Source organism: Heterocephalus glaber, unplaced genomic scaffold, assembly GCF_053883595.1.
Source record: "Heterocephalus glaber isolate CG9 unplaced genomic scaffold, H.glaber_assembly_v1.0 deba00000122, whole genome shotgun sequence".
In the NCBI taxonomy this organism is placed as follows: Eukaryota; Metazoa; Chordata; class Mammalia; order Rodentia; family Bathyergidae; genus Heterocephalus; species Heterocephalus glaber.
Genome location: NW_028258138.1, coordinates 17,533,678 through 17,560,314, shown reverse-complemented (window position 1 = coordinate 17,560,314; position 26,637 = coordinate 17,533,678). Strand labels below are relative to the sequence as shown.

Genomic DNA, 26,637 nt, shown 5'->3' with positions numbered 1-26,637 from the left:
CAGTAAAATGCTAAATTGCTTTTTAAAAAAGACTGTCTTGGAGGCAAAAAAACGCCACATATAATGAAAAGTATATTATTGTCCTGACAGCTTTATGAGCCAACCAGGATTAAGGAGAAGCACCTAAGGTAATAAAAAATTTCAGTCATTTTAAATTCTTGATATACTGAAACAAATTTACAGTTAATCAGATATTATGGCAGAAAACTTTGACTGAACCAATTCTCCATGTGCAAAGACTTAGCTAGCTATTGATAAGTGTAGATATATCCTAGAGTTGGCATATTATATGATGATGAAAGTTACATTTTCCAGAGGTTGACTGCGTGGATTTTTACCCTAGATTTGCCTCCTATCAGCCTTAGTGTAACCAAGGACAAGTTATTACCCTTGTAGTATTTGGTTCCTTCCCCTTTAAAACAGGATGGTAATGTTAATTACCTTAAGAAATGCTGTGAACAGTCAATATACATAAAATACTTGGGACAGCACATAGTAGGAGCTAACTAATGTTATCTATTTGCTATTATTAGGCTATAGCTTAAGTTTATATTTATGGCATATTTTTCCTTTTAATGATATTAAGTTTTTAAAATAGGACAAATAAAAATTAATTTGTTTTTGTTACACAGTGCTTTCCTTGAGGTTTATTGTTTATGAAAAGAAATCTATATTCAAGACTTATTCTTGGGCGGGGAATTTAGCTCAGTGGTGCCACTGCCTGCTTCAAAAGCACAGGGTCCCAAGTTCGATCCCTGGTACAAAAAGAAAAAAAAAAAGATTCTTTATCAGGCATTATGCCTAGTAAACTTTCAATTGCTAACCACAGGTTCAAAGTCCTTCAGAGATAAGCATGTAAACAAGCCCAAAACAGTATCCTAAGTGATGTGCATATTAACACTAAGAGACTGGGCTGGGGATTTAGCTCAGTGGTGCTGCCTCCTCCCTTGAGAGTGCAAGGTCCTGAGTTTGATCCCTGGTACCAAAAACACCCCGAAAAACAAAAAACATGAAGAGACTGGAAGAAAGTCAGGCATAGAGACAGACTGAAGTATAATTTGTTGAGGAGGGAGTAAGTGAACTGGAAGTAAAGAATAGAGATCTACAGAGATGAGTAGGTAAGGTGGGGGCCTAAGAGAAAAGCTACGAGCGAAAACATGGCAAGAGCAATTTACTTCAGTAAGGATGAGCTGATGGGAGCATGGAAAACAGACAGGTGAAAGAGTGACAGGTGGGATGGGGAAAAGCCTCTTGAAAAGCATAGCCAAGCATGAGGGGAGTGAAGGCTTTGAAAAATAATATAATCAGCAACCGTCTGGATGACAAGGGCTCATGAGAAGATGAATCTGATGCTTGAAGATGGAGAGAAAGGGTACAGATGGTTACTAATGGCAACAGAGGATACAGCCCAAAAAACGGATGGCAAGCAACAGCAGTAAATAGATTCAGCTGTGATTATGATGAATTTAAGATGCTGAGAGACACTGCTGAAGAGGCATCCAGCAGACAGGTGGAAATAAAGGACTAAAAATTTGGGACACAAACAAACTGATCTGGGAGGCACTGCTTTTCTATTTTCATTAAATAAACAACACTACCCATCTTTGTTGTTTCTTAAAACTGAAGACCTATGCTTCCCAAAAGACTACCGATAATAGGTCAGAGGGCCACTCACACTGTACATGGCTAATACATCCCATTACAGCATCAAAATGAGGAGAAACAAGATCCAGCCTTTTGAACTCCAATCATACCATCACTTCCTTTCCCTCTTTCCTCAGAGGCATATTTCACGATTTCTTTCCAAGTTGGAGATAATATGTAAGAAATTTCCTGAAAAAATATTTTCTATTATCAATTAAAGAACTTAAAATAACATATATGTGAAGATACATTCCAAGACCCCTGGTGAATGCCTGAAATTATAGTTAGTAATGAATTGTATCTAAACCCCTTTTCCCCCATTGGTCTATAATTAAGCTTATTTTATGAATCAGACATAGTAGCTAATAATAATAATAATAAGAAGAAGAAGAAGAAGAAGAAGAAGAAAGGGCCAGGGATTTAGCTCACTGACACCGCACCTGCCTCGCAAGCACAAGGTCCTGAGTTCAATCCTCAGTACAATAATAATAATGATGATGATGATGATGATGATGATGTAGAACAATGATAACAATGTGCTGTAATAAAAGTCAAATGAAGGTGGTCTCTCTATCTCTCTCTGTGTTTGTCTCTCTCCCTCTCTCAAAATATCTTAATGTATTATACTCACTCTTCTCCTGTGGATGTGAGATATTTTACAGGTTCTCTATGGCAAAACCACACTGCGGCACCATTACTTTTGTACTATAGAGCCATTATTAATTAAAATGAGACTGATTTCAATACAAGCTCTGTGATACCACAATTGTCCACCTGATATCTGAGATGACCATTAAGCAACTAACAGGTAGGGTACACAGCACAGACCTGCTACCTGCTAGACAAAGGGATGATTCACGTCCTTAGTGCAACAAAGCAGATGGCACAAGATATTATCGTACTAGTCAAAAAAGCATGATAATTTGAAATTTATGATTTTTTTTCCTGTAATTCTCCACTTAATATTCTCAGACCACGGAAATCCACAGCTGTGATTTTTTAAAGAAAAAAATCTTTATAAGAAAAGTCACTTTAGCAAATGTGAGTGGATACTCATTACATGCCAGATATTCTGCTAGATGTGAGGCTCCAAAAGGGAAAAAAAAGATAAGCTCCCTGTCCTCAGAGATTATAGTCCAGTGGGGGAGAGAAAGACAGTGAGCAAACACAATACTAAAACATGTGATTGGTGTCAGCATGGAAATAAACAGGCTACTGAGATTGAGAATAATAGGGAAAGAGTGTGTTGTTTTGAAAAGAATGATCAAGGGAATTCATGCATCTGAGACAATGACTGATAGCAAAGCTGATGAGGAAGATGGAAATAAACCCACCAGGATCCTGGGGCAAACCATCACCAACATGAGTGTTGTCTGCCTGGGGTGGGAAAGCCTGTCAGGTTGATTTGTGTGACCCTGAGTCAGCAGGGGAGGGAGAGGGGACTGGAGAGAGAAAGGAGAGGCAGGGAAGCGCCGGGTCAACTGGTAAAACCTGTGAAGAATGTAGATTAGAGGAGGACCTGCCACAAAGGGCGGGTTTGTTGACTGTTACCCATTACACAGCATCCCAAAGCAAGGCTTCATTGTTATCTCTCTGCACCTTCAGTTTTTAAGTGTACTGGAAAGCCATGAATGCATCAGTAACTAGGGAGTTCTAGTATCAGGTTTATCTATAGTACGCTCTACATTCTGGCTGCTGTATAGAAGATGCCTAAGCGTATAAAAGCGATAGAGGGTGAGTGTATAGGACAGAGATATTGAGAATCCGTATTTGTAGAATGTGCAGTGACTCCAGCAAGAAATAATGGTAGTTTGGACTAGGTCTGTATGGCACAGCAAATAAGAAGGAAATGCCAGAAATGAAAATACTGTAAATCTAAAAGAGAGAAAGAACCAGGGACAGGATTTTAGTGAACTGCATTTTTAAAAAACAAAGCCAACAGTGATGATTAGATAGATTAGATAGTCACAAACCAATGAATAGAAAACCTCTAAAGCTTTATGCATAAAATGCACAGGGGAGAAAAACACTACAAATAACAATGGCAGCAAAGTTAAATAAGAAGAAGTGCTTCTGAGAAATGACAAAGAAAATGGACTTACTAACCTTAAAGTGCTTTACAAATGTAACTCTCTTTCCTAGGCATGTCTGAATTCCTGAGCTCAAGGACGCTTGGGCCTGCCTGTACTAGTAAACTAAGTGGACAGATGGAGGTTATAAGGAAAAGCACTACCTCACTTGCCTGCCACTAAGACTGAAGATAGCACAAGCTTCATTCAGTTTAGTAGGAGTCATGGGCAAAGACCACAGATACCCTAAATATAGTACCTGAAAGAATGACATGAACGGGCTGATTAAAAACTACAGCGTGTATTACAGTAAAAGACATTGCCATTAACCTCCCTCAAAATGGTCCCTCTTGCTTCAAACACATTTTTGCCATTATTCTTCCCACTTTCTGAAGCCATTCTGGGTCCTTTGCTGTGTGTTTTTAGCTGTGCTGTGGTTGCTGCCTTGGTGGCCTGAATGGAATCAAAACGTTTACAGCAATTTCTGTCAAATAAACACATTCTGGTGTGTTCTCACCCACCTCCTTCAGCAGATCTGGCACTGTGCAACTTCTGACTCTTACTCAGATTTAAAATGATTATGAAAGGCAAATGTTCTAATAGAGGGCACTGAGGCAGCCACGACACTGTACCAGAGACAAGAAAGAACCATTCCAGAGCTGCCTTGGAAAGCAGAGAGAAGGATGGGATAAGTGTTTGAAGTGGGAGTTTTTGGAGAGGGATTAATGGCAATGTGTCTTTTACTGTAATAATTTTTTTTGTTTAAACATTCACTGTATTGTTTGATCACACCTCTTAGAGCCAATTTACCAATGTGTATACTGGAAGAGAATGCCTTCAAACAGAAGGAAGTTAGAAAGGCTATCTTGTTAGGAGTGGTCTGTGGATTAAGTGTGGCTACATGAGTTACAGCACCAAGATGAGTGGAACGTGAGGCTGGACTATAACTGGAGTGCCCGGAAACGTTATGCCTATAGCCTAGGCATCCTATTACCCTGTGATTGGTTCCACCATCATTAAATTACATTACACGCAATATTGCTATCCTGGAACTACCTTGTAAACACATTTTCCTAAAATCAAAGTGCTTTGCTGCTACTTCTGATGTGTATGACTCCTTGGCTACAACTTTCCAGTAATAGTAGGTAAAAAATTCTACCAAGAAATGCTTCAGGCTAACTGATTAACATCTGAAGGATGTACAGTGGGAAACATCTTCCTACAAGTAGAAGATTAAAACTTCGAAATGTATTCCTTTATTTTTTAGAGTATAAGACAAAACTTCTACAAATATTTCTGAAATAATTTTAATATAAAATTCAAAGTCAAAATATAAATACAGAGGATGCTTTACTGTTATTTCAAGAGCTATGGAGTTCCTAAAATGTCCAAAAGAGCCCAAATCAATTCTATATAATAGCCCCAGAGATGACACTAGCTAACTCCCTTAGCTGTTGGCAAGCGTTCTGTGATGAAAGAAACGAATAGATAAACACCAGTTTATAATATTTCTCAACTGGAAGTGATTTTCAATTCTATGTTAAATTTATAGTCGTTTTCCAAACACAGAAATGACTTTTACATGTTTAAATCTGTAAATTATGAATAGCATTAAGTGTTTACTACCCAAACCTAGTTTAATAATGTTTTTAACCTCATCTAGGACAAAGAGTGTAAGAAGCCACTACCTCTTATCATCGATTATAATAATTACAAGGCCTAGCCACTTTTAAAAGAACTAATTAAAAAGGGAACACAGTATTGCAGTCATGATTATCAAACTAGAGGTGGGAGATGAGTAACTGTGTCCTCGGGAGCCCTTTCATATTTGGCAGTATGAGACAATGGGTGGGGCAAGACGATGGTCTGACTAAGTAATCACCAGTCCCACACCTGCCTGCACCCACTCAGGACTCCAGTCCATGCATTATAAATAAGTGCACTGCACATTCTACCAGCTCAACATCTTTCCTGTCTATTATTTAGTAGTATGAGGACTGTGGCCTAAATCTTGCAATTTTTCCCATGTTAAAGTTAAATAAACAGGGTCAAGAAGATGTATTACGGGGTCGGGGATTTAGCTCCGTGGAGCCGCCTCCTGCCTCACAAGTGCAAGGTCCCAAGTTCGATCCCTGGTACCCCTCCAAAAAAAGATACATTATGTTCAAAGCACTTAACCTTTGAAGACATTTTTGAAGCAAAGATCACTGAATTACTAACAAGTCTTTTCTTTCCTTATCTATTTGCATACATTCAGGTGACTGTGGCTTCAGCTAAATGGGATAAATAAGTCTACTACTATCTGCAATCTCACATTTAAACACTGGATATACTGAAAATGCTATTTCATCAACATAAAGGGTGAAAAAGGAAGATAAAGTTAGCTCTTACTTGGGAAAGCTTCTGTTTATTTCTAATCAAAAGAAATCATTTTCAGTATCTAACTTATTTAACGACTGACTTCCTTCTGAAACAAATACAGATTTATTATAATTATAATTTATTATAATTTTGCTGAGTTCCTTGAAACAAATTTTCAGTACTAAGTTATGCTCCCCTGGTTCCAGTAAGGGAAACATTTTTGTCATAATATGCTGATACATAGAATTTTGAGGTCAAAGTAAAATAAATAATTTTAAAGATCACTTTTGCGTGTGACAATAGTGACAAACAAGGGGTTGAATACTGAAGACAACCATATCCAGATTTTGGCTTCAACAAGAAATTAGTGTTTGTGGGTACCAGTGCGAGAAACCAGGGAAAATCATAAGGACCTGTATTTTCTTCCGTTTTTTTCTCTCTGTCTTATAACTCAGGAAATTTGGATAGATTCATTACAAGACAGAAAAAAAACAGTCCATGCCTCAAGGGTTTACAATCCCTAGTATGAACAGTCTAACCCTCCAGATAATCTCACAAAGGCCCTGAGCTTTAGCAATAGATGTCCCGTGACCGGGCAGCCTGTGCCTCAGAGCTCAGTGAGCAGCTTCATCGACAGATGTGGCTAAGACGGCAGTGAGCCAAGCCTGCACTGTGAAGACATCTCCTCCTCCAGACATCACCTGCTTGGAAAGCAAAACAAACCCCACTGCTTTGACCTCACATCTGGAATCTGGTTCAGGCTATTAAAGTGTTTTGGTTTTCTTCCTGACATTGATGTGGTCCAAGTTTATTAAATACAGAAATTCAGCATTTCTAAAAAGACCTCAGAACTGGCAGCTAGTTTCCTCAAGAGAAAAATGCAAGCTTCTGCTATTCCCCTATTCATCATTTTCAAATCAGTCCTCTTATTTCAGTACAAGAGTCAGACAGCCTCACACTTCACTAGAAGCTGCCAACCCAGCACTATGACAGTTGCTTCTCAAAGCCATAAGCTGTTTCATCAAATCCATTCTTGCTTGACTCATCCACTGGCAGTGATTTTAGGTTTTAATTTGTCTTTGTATGATTCACTTTGTGACCCTCTAAAGTTGCTAGCTTCTTTTCTCCCTTGAACATTTAATACTACTTTCTTAAAATGCAATGCAGGAAAGCAGCTGCAAGATTATCTATTCAAAAAAATTTCAACTCTAAAGATACAAATAAAGACATTTAGAGCCAAACAGAGCTTCCCGCTTTCTCATCCAATTTTATAAACAGGAAAAGTACTGACCCATAAATAGACAAATTCTCTTGACAGCCTGAGATGAGGTAAGGTTACAGATGATTGGCTAATTGGAAGAAAATATGTATGGGACTTACTACTTCATGGAATAAGGAGTTTTCACAAACTCCAAATATTGTATTTGTGAAGTACAACCTCTATAATACTATCTGGTTACTGTTTTCTGAGAAAAGTTCTTGGAGCACAGAGACCATAATTAAATTGGTTTTCAGCCATACCTAACACTGTCACTCACAACACCAGCCTTAACAAGAGCCTTCTATGCTAGGTGCAGTAATGACCCTCATCAAGATTTCATCCCTTGATGGTCATGGTGGTACATGCCTGTATTCTCAGCACCCTGGAGGCTGAGGCAGGAGGACTGCAAGTGCGAGGCCAGCCTATATTACATAGTAAAACCCTGTCTCAAAGGAAAAAAAAAGATTTCACCCCTTATGCTCAGCACCTTCAGGTGCAATAAAGGTCTGTTTTGACATCTCTCTTGCAGCTACAGTGAAGATCTAGACTCTTATGGTGTCTACTTTTCTGGGACCAGAAGGTGACAAAAGCTTAGATGGAAAATTTTCTTAGAAAAACAGGAATTTTAGAAGGAGTAATTTCCCTAGCATCCCAATGCTAATGAAATTTCTAAGCTAGAGTTTCTCAACCCCAGCACAATTGACCTTATTGTGGGGCTGCTCTGTGTACTGCAGGATATTTTACCAGTGTCTCTGATCTCTACTCATCAGATGCCACTAGCACTGCCGCTCAATCCCTACCCCACTGTGACAACTAAAAATGTTTGCAGACATTTCCAAAGATCTCTTGAGTGAAAATCACTTCCAGTTGAGAAATATTATTATAAATTGATGTTTATCTATTCATTTGTTTAATCACAGAATGCTTGCCAACAGCTAAGGGAGTTTAGCTAGTGTCATCTCTGTAATACATACTTCCTCAAATTTTTGCCTACAGTTATTTTTATTAAAAAGCTCTGATTTGACACTAGGGAATAAGAAAGACTTGCTGGTTCAAATAAGAACGCCACTGTATGAATGAGCTTTTATCCAAAAGCTCAAACAGAGATAATACTACCTTCATTTGTACCTACAATTTCATTTTATTCCATTTCACTTTTTGAAGAAATAAAAATACATACAAGTAGTCATTTCAGTAAAGTGCTAAGAAGTTATTATAAATTTCCCTATGGTCTCAGCAACGCCCTCCCCCCATTTCTAGCTTTAAAGACTTCTGATGCAATTTTACTCAATTACTGCATGTCTAGAATGATTATTTCTTTGTTTTTCTTAAGACTAATTACTTTCAGTTATATGCTGACCCTAAGCTACCATGACTGTGTATATACGATGTGAATACCAATTTAAGTGAACTCAAATATTTGTTGAGCGCCTAACTTGTAGAAAACTATGCCAAGTGTTTACATATGCCAAACAACACAGGCCTCATAATAAATATAACTTCTAGGTAAACAGGATAGACTGCTGACCCTTGGAATACAACCAGGGTCCATGAGACACAATTTTACTTGTGTTTCCTTCTGAGAAGTTATTTTTGACAAGTGACATTTTGCACCTTACTCTTTCTCGAAGAAAAAAAAAATTAAATGCGTAAAATCATTCTATCTTATAATTAACAGATAAATCCACTGAACTTTTCATGTCTAAGATACACTATGGGTATTAATCTTAGTTTTCCTATACTTTACAACATTTTTCTGTTTTTATCATCCCCCAAATTGTCTTGTCATTACTCAACAACTATATCCATACGTGATAAAGGAGGCCAAATAATGAAAGAATGATGTGGTTTCCTACAAGGATGATGCAGTCAGGAAATTATCAAATTTTTATTACTATGTTCCTGAAATTCTGCTTCATCTTTCAAGAAAGTATTATATAGCTGGGCATGGTGGCACACGCCTATAATCCTAGTGCTTGGGAGGGTGAGACAGGAGGATCACCATGAGTTCAAGGCCAGCCCAGACCATATAATGAGACCCTGTCTCAAACAATAATAATAATAATAAAAAGTGTTATATAAATCAAGAGACTTTCACTGAATATAATGAAAATCGAATTTTTCATTTCCCACATATTGGCAGGAAGGAACAATAGGAGACTTTTTATAATTACTAAACAAATCAGAGGATGAATGAAACGGCTAAGTGAAATCTCGGACCATAAATCCTCACATAAGGGGATCCTGGATAATGTTTCTCAGACTCCACAATCAACAAGTGAACAACATATTTCTAAAAACAAAAAGGAAATAGGGTATTCTCATCCACTTATTTACTCAATAGGAAGGACATCATTGCTCAATATTTTGCAAGAAAACCGTGAACCACTGCTGTTTAAAAAAAATGTGTCAAAGTTTTCTTTCCTCTTGTATGATGCTTTGTGCAACAAATTTCATGTTGTTTGTTCAATAAAATGTATTTGGTATGGTCTGGAGGTGGACAAATGCCCAAGGCAGCAGTTAAGTATCAAGGATATTAGAAGGAAACAGGATCATGTAGAAATTATTAAAAACATGAAAAATAAAAGACATGGTAATATACAGGGCCCAAAGAGCCAGTGATGTTCCTCCTGATACAGAGAGGAGTAAGGCACTCTTTTGCTCTGTCCCTCTAGCAATCAGCAAAAGTGATTTAGTTTACTGGATTGATTGCATGTTGAAATTTTTAACATGCTCCTGTCTGTACACTCATGCACCCACAGCAACAAACCGGGGAGTGACCATTACTAAAGAAAACTCCTGAGCTACCATATATAGCTTTGAAAAAGAAAACAGTAAGATTCAGTCAAGAACAGTCATTTATTTACCCAGATCTATCTTATGTGACATAAAGAAAAAAAATCATCTAATTTTCCAGGAAGATAGGTGAAGATTACTTAAACAGGTATTTTAAACTGATCAGAGAGCTTAATCATTACAATACTACAAAAATAAATACTGAGTCATTTATAATAAAGTATTGGAACAATACCTACTTTGTCTATATTAAATGACTGACCTCTTTTTCAATGAGGTCCTAAAACAGCTCATTCCACATGGAGTATTTCTTTAAATGCCTCTTTAGCAGTAGGAACACACTTATCTACCAGACCCACTATTAAACAACAAAGTACAATAAATTGTGGATTAAATCCCACTCGAGGTGGATCAGAGATCTTTTTCTTCCCTCCTTCTTCAAGAACTGTAATACAGTGTCCTCTGATGACTTTTAAAGTTAGATGTGCTGAATTCACAATGTGATTCTTTCTGCATTTCAAGTGTAGGAAGTAGAGCTGTGCCTGGAGCCAGGGAGCTCCCAGCAGTATAGCACCCCCACCCCCACCCCCACCCCGCCCCGCCCCACCCCGCCCCACTGTGGGTGGGGCCCCCACACCTTTCTTTGTTTGCCCACTGCTTCAGTCAGAGGAGCAAGAATGCAGACCTGATCCCAGGGCTACAGAAAAACAAATTCCAAATGACGTCAATGAATCCTATGCCTGCTTGGTGCCTGCATCCAGCATGAACCTGAGGTCTGACTAACTTCATCTATCAGTGTGAGATTTGTACATGGCCCCAAAACTGTAGCTCCTGGAAGAAAACCACACGTTCGAAATCACAAAGAAATTTCTTGTTTATTTTGGTTTTTTAATTTTTGTTTGCTTTTTTGTTTTTGTTTTTTCTGAGTGTGTACATTGTTTTTTGGGTTTTTTTCTCTTCTTTCCTTTTCTTCACAGATGGAGTATAGGGGACTGGGGAATTCTTTCTCTTTTTTTGCTTCTTGTATCTTTATCATTACTTCTTTTCTTCATTCTTTTCCTCTTCTCCCTTTCAGTTTTTCTCTCTGTAATTTTTTCCCCTTATTTTTACGCTATATAATTTTTCTTTCTTCTCTTTTTCTTTGATCTTTGATCTCTCATCAGTTTTTTCTCCTATCTTTACCTAATTCTGTAAACATGCTTCTATTCCCCAATTGAATCCTTTGTATCACTCCTTTCTCCTCCTTCTCATATCATAGTATGTTACATAAAGAATAAAGATAGTCAAATAATAAGAGCTTAAGGATTCAAAGTTTTCTTCTTGAATTCCCCCGTCCCAAATCCTATATCTTTAATAGTATAATCACACAGCTTTGTTAATTTTTTGATAGTTAACTTTGTAAAAATATTGTTGAATTCTTTTCTACCATTAGCAGATCTACAGCTGTCCCATTTCATACATATTAGCTGTAAGTCAGTACCTGGGCTGTCTCTCTTTTTTTTTTTTTTGTCAACAAAATTTTATTTATAAAGTTGTTGAAACACAAGAAAATTCTGGTTCCTTTTCTATGAACTATCAAAAGTTGGGGACAGACTCTTCTTTCATTTCAAAAAGATCAGGTTTTGGATCACAGCTTTTCAACGTAAAATAAAGACAAAATGAAGTTGAAATACATAAAACACTTTTCTAGTCCATATATACTTGGATAATCATAATAAGTTTCTTCAGCAGCTGACAGTGTTGAAAGAAAATCTGTCTTGGGGTAGTGTTCTAAGAAGTCATTAGCAGCAGTGGTAGCAGCATTAGTAGTACTTCCAGAATCTATAAAATCCCAAAGCTATTGCCAAGCAAGTAAAAACGGAGGCTGCAAGACAATGAATTGTCTCAAGTTTGTTAGACTCCATCAGTGTTATTAAGGAAGCAATTTCGGTGTCAATTTTATTACTGGTCTCTGAAATAACACTTTTGGTTTGAGTATCCTTTCTGGTAAATTCTGTGGTTGCTTCCATAAGTTGTTTTTCTTGATCTGTTACTCTGCTTCTTTCTAGATTCATGTCCAGTTTATCTGCTCTGATTTGGCTGGTTTCATGTATCAGTTGTTGTTTAACCCGATCTAATTCAATTTTCATTTTCTCATTCTTTGCTCTCAGATTTGCAAATTCACTTTTTTCTAGGATGACCATATCTTTCTTGATAGAATCCACATGAGCCATTAGCTGTTGAACTGTTATTTTCTGTTGCACCTGAGTGACCATCTCCTTATGACAGTATCCAGGCTGACATTAGATAAAGTGGTTAATGCTGATACAATTGTTTCCACTTGTGCTTTGTCCAAATCCACCAATGGATGGGTATCAAAAGTTAATTTTCTTTGTTCTAAAGGAATTATGTCCACTGGCCTCCTATCATACCCTTCCTTGCATGTGGTGGTCAAGAAATGTCCCCAGGGAAGTGGAGTCCTGGAAAATGCTTCCTGGCATGAGGTTCAGTCCAACAGCAGGCTCCCTGGGGAAAGCCAGCGTCTAATCGCAGTGGGTTTGCAGGGGACAGGGATCAATACCTGGGTTGTCTTAATATTTACACCATTTAACTGGGGATTTCTTCTCTAAGACAGAGTAGTACGTAACTGATTTTTAAGGTGTGTTAATATGTAATTTGTCTAGGACAATGATACTGTAGCTGATTTGCTTGAGATTAATAGGGTCACATAATTATCATTATTCCTCTGTAAACCAATACTCAGACTACCTTTGCAACATCAGCAATACTAGAGTACATTCCCAGGGAACTTGGTTGTTGAGCTTACTATACTACATCCTCCCCTCCCAAATTAATCATGGTGGTTGGAACTTGGGGTTCTGTGAAATAGCTGGCCATACCCAAACTATATCACTGAAAAGCAACTGAATAGGTCCATACAGTTACCAGCAGAAAAGTCTTTAGACTATAAGTATCCACAAACCTCAGCACAAAATAAAAAACAGACAATAGAAACACAAGACAAGGCAACAAAATGCCTCCCAAAACTCCCAACTCTCCTGAAGCCAATCAAGGGAGCAGAGAGGAGCAAAATAGCACAAGCCACACACCCAAGGCAAGGGGCATCATAGTCCTGGACTTCAAGTTATACAACAAAGCTACAGTGATAAAAACAGCATGGCATTGGCAAAAAAAACCCCAACAGACTTGTGGATCAATAACAGACTAGAAGATGCAGACACAATTCCAGGCACACTCACTACCTTATCTTTTTTTTATTCATTAAGTTTATTGGTACATTTTAGATATACAATATGATGACATTCATCATTGGGAATTTGTACCTCTACATGATACATCTTGGTTCTTATTTTTTTCCCCATTCCCCTGCCCTCTCTTCATCCCCTCCACCCCTCCCTATTCACAAAGACCTTGTTTGTGTTTTTTTCCTTTTCTCATATTTATTCCTTTCCCTTCTTTCTTTTCCCCTACCCCTCCCACTTCAGCTACCTTATCTTTGACAAAGGGGCCAAGTACTTTCACTGCAGGAAAGACAGCCTCCTTAACAAATGATGCTAGGAAAACTGGCTATCTATATGCTGAAGATTGAACCTAGATCCATATCTATCACCATGACCTACACTGAAATCAAAATTGATCAAAGACCTAAATATTAAAAACAGAAACACTTAAACAGCTGGAAGACAAAATAGGTAAAATTCTTGAAGACATAGGTGGAGGTAAAAGGCTTTCTGAATAAAACCCTGGTCACATGAGACATAATACCAAGAATTAACAAATGGAATCACATCAAATTAAAAAGCTTCAGCACAGCAAAGGAAACCACCAACAGAGTGAACAGACAACATATAAAAAGGGAAAAAGTTTTTGACAGCTACCCCTTAGAAAGAGAATTAATATCTAGAATATATAAAAAACTAAAAAAAAAAACTTAGACCCTCCAAATTTAAAGACTCAATCAACAAATAGGCATCTGAAATGAATAGATAATTCTCAAATGAAGAAGTACAAATAGCCAATAAATACATGAAAAAATGTTCAACATCGCTGGCCATTTGAGAAATGCAAAAATTAAAACAACATTGAGATTTCATCTTACTCCAGAAAGAATGGCTATCTTCAAGAAATCAACCAATAACAAGAAAGGAGAAAAAGATTGACAGGAGTATACAACCACTATAGAAATAAGTGGTGATTCCCTAAAAATCAAAACTAAAAATTTCATTTGACTCTTCTAGGTATCTTCCCAAAAGAGTTAAAAACATCATACCACAGTGATGTATGGATGTTTATAGCACCACAATTCATAAGAGTAAGTCTTGGAAGCAGCCTATATGTCCATCAGCAGAAGAATGGATAGAGAAAATGTGGTACTTATACACAGGGATATTTATATACTACTCTGCCATAAAGAAGGATAAACTTGAGTAATTTGTAGGAAAACAGAAGCACCTTGGGGACCGTAACGTTAAATGAAGTAAATTAGATGCAAAAGCTTAAATATTACATGGTTTCTTTACCATGAAACTCAATATATAAATAAAGTACAAAATAAAAGACAACCAATGGAAAAAGAGACAAAGTTATTGTAATCCAGCAGAGACAATGTATCTAAAACTGTACTTTGATTTAGTATATAGTAACTGTCGTATGTGTTTTACATGTTTTTTGGCCTGTTAGTCTGGCTATTAATCTCAATATATAATACTTAATAAGGACTTATGAGGTCATTAAATAAATCTGATGCAGGCAAAAATAAAAAACAAGCTGAAGAGGAAGAGGAAAAGAAATAGAGGTGTGTTGTGTACATGTACCAATTCCCCACAATGAATGTAATTATTATCTACTGCAAGCATGTACACATACACACAGAAAAAAATGACCAACATGATGATTTTTGTTCTAATTATATTAACTCCAAAACACTTCTTTTAAATCTTAAAAACATAAAAATAAAACCTCAGTAGTTCACCTTTAAAATACATTAATGAAGTGACAAAAATGTCAGTCAGATCACCAAGGGCTCCAGTGTCCAAAGTACAACTATTGAGCTCTTGAAATCTGACTAGTTTGAATCAAAATGTGCAAGGCTGGAATACATGCTAGAGTGCTGGGGCATAGCTTAGTGACAGAGCCCTTCTCCAGCATGTGTGAGTCCCTGCGTTTGATCCCCACCACAGGAGGGAAAGAAGTGCTGAGTGTTGAGGAACTAGTATGAGAGAAACAGCAACAAAAACATGCAAATTATCTTAATAATAATTATTTCATATTCATTAAATGCTGAAATGATATTTGGTATATTATAAACAGGCTGTTGACATGAATTCACTTGTTTCTCTGCACATGTTTAAAACTGGATGTTTGAAAATGTAAAAGTCCACAGGGGTCCCACATTACAATCTATTAGATAACTATTCTAAAACCTTGGGATACTATATAACACCCAATTATGGATTGCAAAGACTTCTAGAAACTACACAAAAATGTTAAAAATATAGCTCAATTTGGCTGCTTATTGAGGACCTACATGCAAGACATACTAGGCACAGAAAATGTAAAATGGACTCCGGCATCTAAAAAGAGATATGATTGCAACTAACTGTTATATGAGTCATGGTGTGAGTAAGTCTTACAGGAGAAATGCAAAGGCAAGGCAAAGGTAGCATAGGAAAGCGAGGTGTTTGTAAATTCCGGTAAAGGAGCTATCTTTTCAGGTTAAGATTAAAAACTATGTAGGATTCTGACATGTCATGATAAGGTATTTTTATCCTAAGTATTCTTCATTTGATGAAAAAGGAAAACCATTTTAGAAAGAGAAGAATGGTAGGAACAAGAACCTACAGAATTGAAAGGCCAACTGTTATACAGTATTGGCAGACAGAGTGATTTACGTGAGTTAAGCTGAAAATGCAGGCTGGGGCCAAGAACTGTCTGGGAAGAGAGTAGAAGAGTGGGGAAAGGACAGGAGTAGCATTAATGAGAATAAAAGTCAAGGCATGAATAGAACACTAGAAGAATATAAACCACAGCAATAAAAATACAAAGGTACAAGAGAAAGGGGGCCAAGGGTGTGGTATAGGATAATCAAAGAAGTTAGTGTGGTAGGCAGCAGATGACTATCTGACTTCAGGCAGTGGGAGAACAGAGAAGACCACGTGTCCAGGTAAAAGTGGAAGAGCCAATGAGACTGAAATGACACGAAAGGGAGAGGTAGTGATCAGCACTTCAGGCAGAACATAATCACAAAAGGAAAGAGAGGAGGCAAAGGACTGGAGGAAAGCATGAGAGATGATGAGGTAGTGGGGGAGATTCGCTGATTTATTTAACAAACACGTAATGAATGGGCACCCACCAAATCCTGGGAACTTTACTGCAGAAATTCACAATGGACGGCTAGGAAAGGGTCATCAGTAAGATATGAAGGAGGGTAGTGTTGGGAACTAAGGAGAATGGAGTTGCTACATGGAAGATAATAGGTCATCAAATAGGGATAGTTAGGTGCATTTAGTAACCTTAAGATCCCAGATGATGTTACACCATGAATAAGAAATGGAATTAACCGGTAGGGTTACATAAGTTGATACTTTAACAACCTCAGCAGGAATTACAGGAAGAAATTAATTTTTCCCAGGCATGGAAAACTGAAGAAAATATGTTTGGAATATGTAATGGATATCAACAAGTCTAAGGTATTCAATGGAATATGTGAAAATGATTATCCATTGACTTCATCCTGGTTAGAAATACCAAGGGGCTGGGAGAGAGACAAGATGAATTCCAAGTCTAAATCATGATGAAGATCATAAGGGAAGGGTGAAACTTAGTAGGACCTGTTGAGTGTGTCAGGTGACGGGTCAGAAGATCAGATCAGAGTCAGAGAAGGTCAAAGCCAGAAACCCATGGGTGCACTATTTCTGAGGGAAGACGGAGTCCACGGTCTGACACACTGTAGGTACCTGAAATGGAATACAAATGAAGGGGACTGGGAAGAAGCTGGCTGGTGGTCACCTGGATACCAATTTGGATGATGGTATCATCGACAACAAGACTAGAAGAGGTACAGAGACCACATGAACCAGTATACCTACGTCCTTCAGTTTACAACTGCAGTCCTAACATTCTAGCTGTTTTAGACAATATATTAGATGATTTTTCCAAGCAGTAGGTAATACAGAAAATTAAAAGAAAATAGGCTGGTGTTTGTAATAATGAGCACAGAGCGAAGTATAACCAGAGAGACGGATATCAAAGAAAGTATATGACTCAATGACAATAATAAAGAAAGACAGACTCCAAGTCAGAAGCAGATAGCCTGTGGACCCATTTGCAGGAGTAGTGAGAAGAGATGTAGGAAGGAGAAGGGCCACTAAGTAAGTGGTTTCCTGACAAGATGTTAGTGATGATTTCAGTTAGGAAAGAGCATCGGAGGAAAAGATCAAGACCCATTAAAATAGATTCCTAATAAAAAAGAGATTTTAAAAGACACACACATGTTTTACATGGAACAGAGCCTGGCAAAAGCCTGTCACTCTCAGGATGAAGTGAAAACATCCAATTTGAATTTTCAAAGTCCATTATATAAGAATGATCACAAACAGCAGGTCACCAACAATTGACACAAGGTTGTGTGTACATATCTAGCACCTTTGAATTTTAACAGGAAACTTGCCTGATTAGTCACCATTTTGTACATTTATTTACACAGTATATTCGATTCAGTAATGGAAAATTATCAAGTCAAGTATCCAATAGCCTTGGAACAAAGACAATGGTGTGCAACTTGAAATTTCCTATTTTACCACTAGATAAATCATGCTGTCAGAGCCCCGGTGCCAAGAACTTTTTTCAAAGTCTTTTTTCAAATTTTCAAATCTAGATATGACTGAGGAAGAATATCAGACTATTTTTTTTAAATAAGTGAGAACCAGGGCATTCTACTTTTAGACCAAATGGGAATTAAACCCAAATCCACAGACATTCTACATCTGACACATGGGCTAGAGGTGTGAGGAACCAGCCATGGCACAAAACAGCAAATTAATTCCATGGAAAAAAGCTTAGAAGATTTCTCATCAACAAAGTCTGCATATCTAATCTTTACTGCCCTAGAAGGACATATACCATTAACTTTCAACTTTAACAAGCACTGAGAAATATTTACAAGCTTAGTTTTCTTTTTGCTTATTCTCATTCTTGGAAATTTTTATGTTTGCTTAGCTTTGGATTAAGTTCACTGAATAAAAAAGAAAAATTTTAATGTGATAAAGGATCACAAAAGAGCCTAACAAAAGACAAATTCTGTTAAAATTAGGCAACAGCCACCAAAAACATATAAGGAGGCTTCCTTATATTAACTGACAAGAAAAGGCAGCTAGTATTCCTAAATGTACAGATTCTTGCATAATGATAAAAATATTTTTAAAGAACATTCTCAAGCAGAAAACCTGTGCCAAAAGGCAGAAAACTTTCACTGTAATCCTAAATCTTGCAATTCATATTTAATGTTTGTTTAGAGATCTGTAACACAGAGGAATATCTAAGAGGACACTGACAGAAAAACAGCAGTAATACAATCCTCACATTTTGGGAGATGATACAGCATGAAACCCATGGCTGAGTCAGATGAGATTCTAACATAAAAAGTCTGGTTTTATGTTATTTGAATATGAATGTTTCCCTTCAATTAAAAACAGGACTCAGACAATAAATTATGGGATTGAGATCCCAAAGAAAAAAAGGTGAAAATACATTCTTAGCAATCACAAAACTACGGCTAGTTAAAAAAAAAACAAAAAAAACCCTTCAGCACACATATACAAATGCCTTTGACTTCAGCTAGGAGGGAAAAGAAAATGAAAGGCAAGGAAATCCCCACAAAAATCCAAAATCAAATCCTTCTTAACAATAATGCTCACTGATTTAATGGTTGACAAAATAATCTCAAAATAATGTTTTAAAAATATTTCCAAATTGTGCTCCAAAACAGAATACCATATCATTCACTTTAGATTCTAACTTTGTTAGAACTTACAGCGATCTACTATAGTATCAGTGGGATTTTGATCCTAGTTGTTAAAATTAAAATAAAATAAAATTAACCCTGTGACGGTCAATTACAATAAAATTAAATCACATGAATTAATCACAATAGGAAGTTGGGGTTATTGTTTTGTGAACATAGCAGAAGTGAGCTGAGATCGTTTTATAGAGAAAACAGGAAGATACATCTATAAAAGAATGCAAAAACTACATGGAAGATGTTTTATCATCTATGAGACTCAACAGGAAGACCACCTTACCTCCCATCTGCATAGTCTGTGTCCGCTCCGCCCCACCAGACATCTGAGTCATCCTCTTCTGCGTCAGCAGAATCAATATTGTCACTTTCTTCAGCCAGTGGGCAGCATACAAACTCCACCCCTCGGAACTTGTCGATTCCACAGGGCAGCAACATGCCATAGTCATGCAAGTTGGTGCTCTTCTCGCTGCATGTCTACAAAAGGCGGGGAGAAAACAGTGAAGAGGGACAGAGGAGATGTGGTTCAGTGTAAGAAACCCCAAAGAGAATACTCGACACACAACCCCGGCACAGTTTCACAAAGGAAACCATTTGCCTTTTGAATGTATTAACAGCAGGGTCTCCAGCATACTATTTTGGTACATTTTGTAAGTTTATTATTTATTCAATAAGAACATGATGTGATGTGATGTGATGGAGGTTCATAAAAACAACTGGAGTGCCAGGGATTTAGCTCAGCAGTTCCACCACCTGCCTCAAAAGCACAAGGTCCCAAATTCGATCCCCGGTACCAAAAATAACCCCCCCAAAAAAACCTGGAGTGGAAGCGGATGATTAGTTTTGATTGTCATAACTGGAGGGCTGCACTTGTGAACAGACATCCGTGAATCTATGCTTTCTGGCTTTCCTGCAAAGATTCCTTGTACACCCCCAACTCACTCCCAACTCTGTTATAGATCCGTGTTTGCTCATTTAGATTTGCCTTACTCTAGACATTCTAACTCTCTTGGTTCACCTCCCGGAGTAACAACCCCAGAGGGAGAAGAAATTATCCTCTGTTATGCTTTGGATCTGGAACGTCCTCCCAAAGACTCCTGTGTTCATAGATCAGGTGTTTGGAAGGTGATTGGGTCCTGGGGGCGCTGTATTCATCAGTGCATGAAGCTGAATGTGCTGTTAGGAGGTGGTTGGAAGAGGCACGACCTGTAATGGTGTATCCCCCTCCCTGGATCCTCTCCCCTCTCTCTGCTTCCTGGTCACCATGATGTAAGCACCTTTCTCACTGCATTGGACCCTTCTACCATGCCCTTGCTGACTTGGAGCCAGTCAACCGTGGACTGAAAACAGGAGCCAAGATAAACCTCTCCTCCCTAAATTGCGGATGTCGGGCACTGTGTCTCAGAAATGAGGCAAGTGACTAAGACATCCTCTGCAGCAACTATGAATCAGAATTTAGTTATTAGAGATTTCCCTTTCAATATCTTTTTAGTGTCTTGGATTCTGTTAAACTTGCACAAATCTAGATGAACAGAAAGCTCAGAAATCATCTACAGATGACAGAGGAAAGGTTTATCATTCAACACACCTCAGTGAAAATATTACAGAATTATTCTGACCTAGAAATCATAGTCATTTTTTTTCTTAATAACAAAATATTTTTCTTTTGAAAACTCAGAAGAAGTGAAAAATAAAGTTTAGATGGGGAGCCGGGCTTTAAATTGTGTTGTTTGCTTTCTTAAGCAAGGTCTTCAACTTCCAAAACATATTTTTATATAGGGAAAATTTTATTTTATAGTGAAACAGAATATAAGTTGCCCAGGCTAGCCTCAAACTTGAAATCCTCCTTCGAGTCTCAGGCTCCTGAGTAGCTGGGATTACAGGCATGTACCACCATGCCATTCAGAGCGTATTATTTTATAAAAGGCAAAAAGTAATGAAAAATTTTAAGTGTTGTTTTTTGTTTTGTTTTTAAGGTACTGGGGATCGAACTTGGGTCCTTGCACTTGCATAACAGGCGGCGAAACCACTGTGCTAAATCCCCGGCCCTGTTGTTTTCTGCCTAAGAGCTTTAAGGCCATGGTATTAGGGATAAGTTGAACTAGATCAGCATCTTCAAGTTCAAGACTGATGTTTCAGGCTGAGTAATTCGCTGGGCAGGGGTGGAGCACTGTCCCTCTCACTGTACAATGTGTAGCAGAAACCCTGGTCTCTAGGCACTACATGACAGTAGCACATCTTCCTCAAGTAATGACAATCAAAAATGTCCCACTTTACTGGGACAGAGGAGCAAAGATGACCTGAGTAAAAAACCAGTAAGCTAGACAAAGAAGCCTAATTCTAGGAGATTGATCTCACCTTCTCACCATAAATGAAATGTGTATCTTTAGCAGAAAAAACACTACAACAAAAAGACGGAAGAGTTTCAAAGGTAGTAATACCACAAAGTGACATTTCATGGTGTCTTGTCTTTCATTGGCTTAGCCAAAAGCAGAAGTTGGCAAGGTTTGATGCTACAGATTTACCCCCTTGTTAAGCAACCCAGTTCCTTGCCACTGTAGACAAATATAGGTGGCAGCAGGGCCTGGCGAGTACAAAACTGGACAACATAACCTAGAAATTGAAACCAAACTGTAGCTTTCATGCTGGGGCCTGACAATTGATTTCTTTGTTCTATGACTATGAGAAAAGGTTAAATTAGGAAAACTTTATATATGAGAAGCAAATAGGAAATAAATTGAAAGAGATCAATTTTGAGGTAACAGGTATTAAAATTATAGTTTTACTTTATTTATAAAATATGGCACAGGCATATAATCAATCCAACTAAATTAGAGCCTGACTTCTGACTCCTTATAAATATGTTATACGGAAAGCTGTGTGTGAGGATGGGGGTAAACCACACTGTATAATTTCTGCTCCACTCCACTGTGAACTTAAAAATGCTCTACAAAGTAAAGTCTATTAAAAAGAAAACATCTTCCGGATAGTTTTTAAATAGTGTTTATTACTTATTTATCAACAAGCTGTTGCATCAACGTACTCTCTAAAATGTAGTTGGGGATGTGCCCAGGAAAGTACACTTTGCAAGGAGAAACTTTGGTACCTCTTTGGCAACGGTGTGCCAGTGAAGGTGGGTCTCACAAACATCCATCCGCTCCTGGTGTAGGAATTTGCACTTGTCAGGAACGAGGAGGGCGTCGCTTACAAACTCACCAACTGAAAGAAAGGAAAACCACTTCCGGTCATTCTGTCAGCATCACGCTGCTCTCACCAGAGGCCATTGTCAAGGTCAGATGGGGCAGACTTCAGAAGTTACCCAGCTTTGGGCCGGGGATTTAGCTCAGTGGTTTCGCTGCCTGCTGCGCAAGCGCAAAGACCCGAGTTCGATCCCCGGCACCAAAAAAAAAAAAAAAAAAAAAAAAAAGTTACCCAGCTTCTAGTAACTAAGCAACTGGATCAAGACTCTGGTACCTGTAGATTGCAGAGTTTAGAACCCTTTAGGAGCTCTGTTCCTTGCCATATCAACCTTCAATGGGTATGTGTTTCCTACATGTCATAAGTAATACCTTTCTTTAATCTAAATTTCTGCTTCCAAGATAATCACATAAAAACTACTTAGCTAACCAATTCCCACTCAATTACAGCAGGGGATAAAATATAAAAACTGACATGGTCAACTTGAGCAGAATTAATATAAACTATTGTCTTTTCTTGAAATTATTAATCTGTTTATAAACTATTACAGATTTTAGCATTTTTTAATGCTAGAAAACTATACATGTACAAGTATATATGTATTTCTATAACATGATAGAATTCAATTAATTATGAAAACTGTTCTTTGAACTTTTTTGTCTTTTTAAAGAAAATGTGCATCATACAAATTATTTCTAGGCAATGCTGCCACTAAGATATAAAGATATTAGATAAAATCCTCCATAAACTCATCTTCTGATGAGGTGAAAGATGGATAGTGACAACATAATAATACATAAGCTATGAACTTAATTGTTGTTTGTGTTATTCACTGTAGTAGCCCCAGCCTTTAGCACAAATTCTGCACATGGTGGTAATAAATATCTGCTGATGAATTAATAAGTTATATGCTATAAAGATGAGGAAAGTGCTGGGCCAGTGTAGCCTGTGAACAAATCTTCTTGGGTGCATCAGCAAAGATCATAAAGTAGAAATAAGACTGTATGTTAAGTGTGAATGTATGAACAAAGTATATCATGTAGGAATAAACACAAATGCAATAAAATAAAGACAGTACCTTTTTTACTATTACACCCAATCTCTGGCTCAGTTCTAACAAATATGCCCCTCTTCGATGGATGAATGGATGAATGGATGGATAGACGGACAGATGCATGGCAGGAAGGGAAGAAGGAAAGAAGGAAGGAAGGGCAGATGGGTCGATGGTTGGCAAAAGCCCCTTCAAAATGTCAAAAGAAAAAGTAAAGAAAAAAGCAGAGTATATTACTATGGCTGGAACACAAGATCACTGAAAAAATAAGTTCAGAAGTAAATGAGACTAAGGAAATATGATGAGCTCCAACTTAAAGAGTCTAAAGTTTCGGACATCATTTTTGAAACAACATAAGTAAAAATATGTTTCAAAAAAGAATAACATGTTGGGCCGGGGATTTAGTTCAGTGGTTCCACTGCCTGCCCCGCAAGTGCAAGGACCCGAGTTCGATCCCGGTACCAAAAGAAAAAGAATAACACGTTGACATTTGTTCTTCAGGTAGATTCCATCATCAAGTGAAGAACTGGTACAGTGGAGTCATGAAAGCAAGAAGGACACTGAACAGGCTACTACAACCCTTTAGACAAGACACACAAGGGCAGATTTAAGTCTACAACCTTGACCGAGTCAGGAATGCAGATTGTACACACAATAGCAAACATGGGAATAGATTTTTTTCTTGCATAGTGTGCTATATGGTATTTTCTGAAATTAATATAAAGAGTGATAAGGGCCTATGAGAAGGAAAGAAAAGCTTTTTCCTTCCCATAATATGTTTGAACTTTAGTCTGCTTCTAGCTCAAACATGTACGATTTCTTGTGCTATTTGATTATTTACTTTAATAATTCATATTTTTGCAATAAACTGAACAAATCATAGGAAAGAAAAAGCACTCTATTTTGTCATTCCTTAGTTCTTTATGGTGACTCAAGATGCCCAGTGTCATACTGTGTGTAAGGCAATGAATGATGAGACATAGCTCCCTAAGACTGTGAGGAGCCATTGTTGAGGGAAAAGCTAATGCTGCCCCGGCCTGGCATGGGTAACGCCACAACCACAACATTGTGTCTTGTTGCACAGAGCTGTACGATGCTATCTCCTATAAACCCCACCTCCCAGGTGAGAAACGTCTGTCAAGAAATCTAAGGCCACCAATACTTCAGGAGACTGTAACACAGATCCAGGGATAAACAGTAAGGTTTAGATTACAAGGGAAGAAATCACATAATCAAATGATGTCACATTCGCTTTTACACACAATGATATGAAACAAAACAAGCTCCCAGGAGAGCTGGAGACTGGAAATAAAGGTGATCTAATAGGAAACTGACGTACTTTTCCCATGTGGACTCCTCAGGATTTCTGAGGTCAGGTAACCAATGCTAGCAGTTAGGACAAATACGTGACACCTGAGGAATACCAGTTTTCAGGGCTACAGGAGGTCAGAAGTGACCAACCTCAAAATGCCCATCTCATTTGTTAGACCAGTCAGCCACATTTATAAACATCCAAAATACTAAGTTACGCTTTTCCTCCCATTTTATAAGTAATTATTGGAAAGATTAAATGTTTGGCCCAAAGGAATTAACACTAAATCAGTTTACGAGATGATCAAGAGTACAAAAGACACCATGGATTTGGCCTAAATGAGCTGCAGAGGGCACAAGCTAGTCAATAAAAGGCAAATAACAAAGCCAAATGAATCCTGTTTCACTCGCACCTAGTTATTCTGCTGAGGACCGGATTATAAAACAATGCCAAGTCAGTGAAAGATATTTCAGTAAAATGTAATGCTCATCCACAAGACATGCACAGCATTAATCATGTTAGAATAATTGTTCCTTGACTTTATAAAAGGATATTGAAAACCTTAATTTGCAAAATGTTTCCTTTAGTATTGTAAAGATGGTCTTAAGTTTCTTATTTTCACCACAGCTCAAAAATATGTCTTCTAAAATAAGACTAGCCTTGAAAGGATGAATGCTGGTTATTCAATAAGTCCTCAGTACTATGGAAAGAGGACCAAGCGATGGCCGGAGGGGCGAGGGTGGGGAGAGGAAGGGGAACATAAAAAGAATTAAGATTTGTTATGTGCATGTACCAACTCCCACAATAAATGTAATATTTATGTACTGTAAACATGTACTAATAAAAATTTAAAAAGATCAAGTCCAGCCCTTAAAAAAAAGAACAAATAAAAGCAAAATTAATGGCAAAACAGAAAGCTCATTGTACCCCAACATTTAAAAACTAGCAGTAGACAGTACTGCTCATGTTACTTTGAGGATCAATTAAACATTCTAAAACATTGCCCATCAGAAACTTTAAGATATCAAACCAGACTATAAAAATGTTACAATTTTTAATAAGGATCAAGGAGGAGTGGTAAAAAAAATCTAATGAAGCTTGTTTCACAAACTAGCTTAGCTTAGCATGGTTTACATTTTCTTTTTCTTACTATAAAGGAATTATTTTTTAAATCTATGCTAGGACGGGGTATATGAGAACTCTACTTTGTGCTCAATTATGCTAAGAACTTGAAATTGCTCTAAAAGTTAAAGAGTCTATTAACTTAAATCTATGATTATACCTAGAGTTTCCATATAGAACCATGTACACCTTAATTTTTGAAACAAATCATCTGTTTACTTGAATTCTCAGTAGAATTCAAAGGAGATGAAAGACCAAATTAAGTATCGTAATAGAAATCATGTTCCTATTTATATTGACCTTTAAGAACTCTGGTGCCATTTAATCTGTAAGGATAAATTAAGGTACATTTTATGTTTATTGTTAACCAGACAAACTGGTTTCTTAACAATTTAAAACTTATATTTTAAACACATGCGAATTCCAAAGAAAAGGGAGTTTTCAAAGTTGATAAACAAAGTCTGGATATGGCTTCCTGGCTACAAAGTCTTGGCAAGGTGAATAATGACGCCAAATTCAACAGGGACTGACTGTGCAGACTTCTGTCCATGGCTCTTTGGTGGTCTTTCACCAATTTGTCTGGTTCAAGTTACCTCACTTTTCAGGTCAAGTGGTTTGTCCACGGAGTCAACTGGCAGCAGAAATGGACTGGAAATCAGGTCTCCCGATTCTTCATCCAAGAGTGGTAACTCGACGCACGCATTTAAACTCTGGTTCAAATGGTGTGTTTGGCCAATTTCCCTTGGCTTTTGTAAAAACAAACTCAATTTAGGACTGTGAAATACTTTAATGTTATAATCCACAATG

General features: G+C 37.5%; 1 protein-coding gene and 1 pseudogene across 12 annotated transcripts in view; both read right to left on the bottom strand.

Annotated features, from left to right (window-relative positions):
- The window catches only part of App (amyloid beta precursor protein), a 255,064-nt gene that overhangs the window by 129,469 nt on the left and 98,958 nt on the right, over positions 1 to 26,637 (bottom strand). For all 12 annotated transcript variants that reach the window (XM_004842236.4, XM_004842231.4, XM_087213534.1 and 9 more), the window contains 2 exons: positions 22,254 to 22,366; positions 19,431 to 19,624 (listed from right to left, as the gene is read on the bottom strand). In XM_004842236.4, coding sequence (XP_004842293.1) covers positions 19,431 to 19,624; positions 22,254 to 22,366 — 307 coding nt within the window. The remainder of the gene's footprint in view (positions 1 to 19,430; positions 19,625 to 22,253; positions 22,367 to 26,637) is intronic.
- On the bottom strand, positions 11,787 to 12,616 carry LOC106009218 (coiled-coil domain-containing protein 90B, mitochondrial pseudogene; annotated as a pseudogene).